Source organism: Drosophila simulans, chromosome 3R, assembly GCF_016746395.2.
Source record: "Drosophila simulans strain w501 chromosome 3R, Prin_Dsim_3.1, whole genome shotgun sequence".
NCBI lineage: Eukaryota > Metazoa > Arthropoda > Insecta > Diptera > Drosophilidae > Drosophila > Drosophila simulans.
Genome location: NC_052523.2, coordinates 14,651,499 through 14,654,922, shown reverse-complemented (window position 1 = coordinate 14,654,922; position 3,424 = coordinate 14,651,499). Strand labels below are relative to the sequence as shown.

Genomic DNA, 3,424 nt, shown 5'->3' with positions numbered 1-3,424 from the left:
GCTCGGGTGACGCTCGTCAGTAGCCTTCTGCTCGCCTGTTTTGGGCCTCGGGAGTTCAACATTATGTTTGAAAGCGCCCGATTTACTCCTGCTGCTTTAGAGTTAGCGTAGGCAAGGTGTTCCCGGAACGAAAGCCTGGTGTCTATCATGACTCCCAGATACTTGATTGCCCGAGAGGAGGACACCTTGGTACAGCCTACTTCGACGGTGGCCGTCTCCACCGCTTTCCTTGAGCTAATCAGGACAGCCTCAGTCTTCTCCGGCGCCAGCTCAAGCCCCATTGAACTGAGCCAATGTTCGATGGCCCTGATGTTTTGGTTGCAGCTTTCTTCGGCCTTGCCGGGATACTTGTCAACAACGAGCAAGGCCACGTCGTCCGCGAAGCCTACGATCTCGCTCCTCCCGACCAGCGGTAGACGAAGTATCCCGTCGTACATGGTGTTCCACAGAAGCGGGCCGAGGACCGAGCCTTGTGGGACTCCACCGGTGACCTGGTGCCTGAAGACGCCTTCCGACGACTCGCACAGTAAGACCCGATCAGAAAAATAGCTGCGTATGATCCTGACTAGGTAGGCTGGGACGCATCTGGTCTCTCCCTCGGCGGTCTCTTCTTGCGCGGTCCGGGCGGTTGCTGCAAGTTTGGTTGCGACTTCTTTCCCGCTACAGTGGCTTGGGGCGGAGCCCTTGGTAGGCGCTTGGGTCCCGCAGCCTTCTGGTGGTCGGGTCGCTGGGCTCTCTTCGCAGACAGCGCCGTGCGATCCTTTGGCTTAGGGCTGCCCTTAACGATGCACGGTTCTTCGAGGCCGGATGGGAGCTTAGGGGTGGTCTGTTGGCTAGCATCTGCTTTTGCCGTACGTCCGACCTTCGTTTTCTCCGCCTCCGGCAGCCTAGTGCGCAGCTTTAATTGGAGCTCCTTCAATCTGGCGAATGAGTTCTTCATTGCCAGATTAATGCTCCTCACCCCGTTGAGGTTGACCTTCGTCAGAAGGTCGTCCAGGATTTCTCCCATCTCCTCGATTTCTAGCTGGGGGGTCTTGACCCGCTTTGCTAGTTGAGCTCTGGTAGGGGGTGATGTTGCCTCCAATGGTCTCTTGGGGGTGCCATCGCTCGGGTTTTGGGGTGGGGTCCTTAAAACCTTTGACCTTTTTCCAAACGCCAAGCTCTCCTCTTCTTTGCTTGCACTTGTTGCATTGCTTGTTCCGACGGCCAAGTGTGCCGCCGTCGGGGCGGGGATGGGGGGAATGTTGGGTAGGGCCTCCAGAATCCGTGCCCTAGCCTCGGGATTAGCCGAGGGTGGATTTCCACATATGTGGCTGCCACCTGGAGTAATATTGTTTTTTCCAGACATTCTGATCTTTTGTTGCATTTTATTCCTACTGCCAGGTTTGCGGCTTTATACCTCTCGCCAGGTTTTAGGTTCACTGCCGGCCGATGCGGCGCAGACGCAGACCATTCTGCCGGCCAACTTGGCACAGACGCAGAATGGGTTTTAGATGTGCTGATGCCCGGCTGCCAAGAGTACAGGCACAGGCCACGTAGCCGCCCAATTTGGGTCAGACGCGCCGTGGGCTTTGGGTGGGGGTGGGGGGGGTGGTGTTGTGAGCAGGGCAAAAAAAGGTTGCTGCGGTGGGAGATATACCGCTCCAGCTCGGTCGCCAGAGCCCCGATTTTAAAGTGTGCCGCCTGCGCGGGGGGGGTTGGCTATTGGTCTGCTCCTTGACTTTTAACACTAATCTTCTGCCTCTCCTGCTCGAATCATGGGTCTGTCTCCGGGATTCCATGGGATGTTGCCAAGGATAACCGTTGGCCGCCCATATATGTATGCTACGCCCGGAGAACAGATCGTTTGGCGGCTTCCGTAGCTGCCAACTTTCGTCAGTGAGTGCACTGGGTAGAAAGCGCCACCTATGCCAGGGGGCTCGTGCAGCCGACCAGCGCTGCCAGACCTGGGAGCTTTTGCCGTTTACCAGCACTGTTATCCCAGCTGACTGCGTGATCAGCTGACGTGACTGGCACTTGTCAGCCTCCACGACAACACGGAAGGAAGAGAAAAAAGTGAAGAGAAAGTTGGTTCCTACTCTCACCCTGTCCTGCCCCATGGCCCTGAAGATCGTCGTCGGCGGGCGATCCCTGGACCCTTGGAGCTGTGCCTACTGCTGGTGAGTACGGCCCAACCTTCGTGCGTTGGGGACAGCCGCACCTGTCACTTTCGGGCCGGCGCGACCCGGGAAATTTCGAGATTTCCCACGAGCGCCAATTCAATGTACTTCGCGCGCGCGCAACTTTCTGCGTGTGTGTGTGCCTCACATTAGCCAATTATGCAGACGACGCATTTAACGTGGCCAAAAGCCGGCAGTCAAGGCAACCGAGAGAAGTCAACCAGCCAAGCGACTGACTGCGACTATACTGGGCCGCTTTATGCCTTTTGTTGCCGTGTATCAACTCGGCAATTTGTAAGCAATTTACGTGGCTCGAGCTAATTAACTCGCCATATTTTCTATGCCTACAAAGTTTCAATGAGCCGGGCTAAGCCAGCGCCGCACCACCGAAAGCCATCATCATCAGACAACAACATCTTCGCCTGTTTTTGGGTGACCCACTGACTCGGTGACTCGGTGACAAAGTTCCCTGTTGGCCCAGTGACTTGGCTTGGCCCAAAGAGCGACATATCGCGAGAGAGCTGGCTAAGAGAGCGCGCTAAGAGCAGGAGAGTCCTTTCACCGTTGAGGGAGAAAGTGCCTGCAACATTTAAGTAAGTTGGCAACATGTTGCCGGCACTTTCAATTATCTATGCGATAGAAAATTAAAATAATGAACAGTGGCTCACACAAACGCACACATGCACACACACGGACCAGCACACACACCTCACTGCACATGTGTGCGCGCCATTCAAATAGGTTAGGAAAATATGTAAATGCTGTTGGCATATCGTATATGGGAAATATATATATGGAATATGCGAGCATGCGACCACCTATCGTAAATGTATGTGGGCGAGAATAGAAAATTGCGGCATTTACGTGGGGCGGGCCAAGGACTCGTCGCTGTCTCTGCTTTTCCGCTTTTCTTCTAGTCCTTCGTCTCGTCACCGCTCTGCACAGCTCTTCTCGGTTTTTTGAAGTTTTCGCCTCATGGCTCATCGAGCACTCCCTCCCCCCAACCACGTGGCATGTGCCCATTCGAACTCATTTTCAGTCACACACCCTGCCCCCCCGCCTCCGGCAAGGACACCCAAAATAAACATAATCTGAGCCGGGGTGTGTGCATGGAAATGCTAAAAGCGTCTGCCGGCAACAAAACCAAGAACAACGTGGCACATTATTTAATCAAGCGAAGAAATTGAATAGGCCCTTAAAACTTTTACCCGAGGCACTTAACCCCCAGTGAAAATGGGAATTGACGACATCGCCAGCCAGCCAGC

At 54.7% G+C, this 3,424-nt stretch overlaps 1 protein-coding gene across 1 annotated transcript; it reads right to left on the bottom strand.

Annotated features, from left to right (window-relative positions):
* Positions 1–565: 565 nt before the first annotated feature.
* Positions 566–1,348, bottom strand: LOC123327309. Its single transcript, XM_044923411.1, has one exon. It carries the CDS (start codon positions 1,346–1,348, stop codon positions 566–568), a length of 783 nt encoding a protein of 260 aa, XP_044779346.1.
* Between the last annotated feature and the right edge of the window lie 2,076 nt (positions 1,349–3,424).

What these genes read in the sequence shown, in the direction of transcription:
- LOC123327309 (XM_044923411.1), bottom strand. Translation starts at nt 1,348, where the DNA reads ATGTCTGGAAAAAACAATATTACTCCAGGTGGCAGCCACATATGTGGA.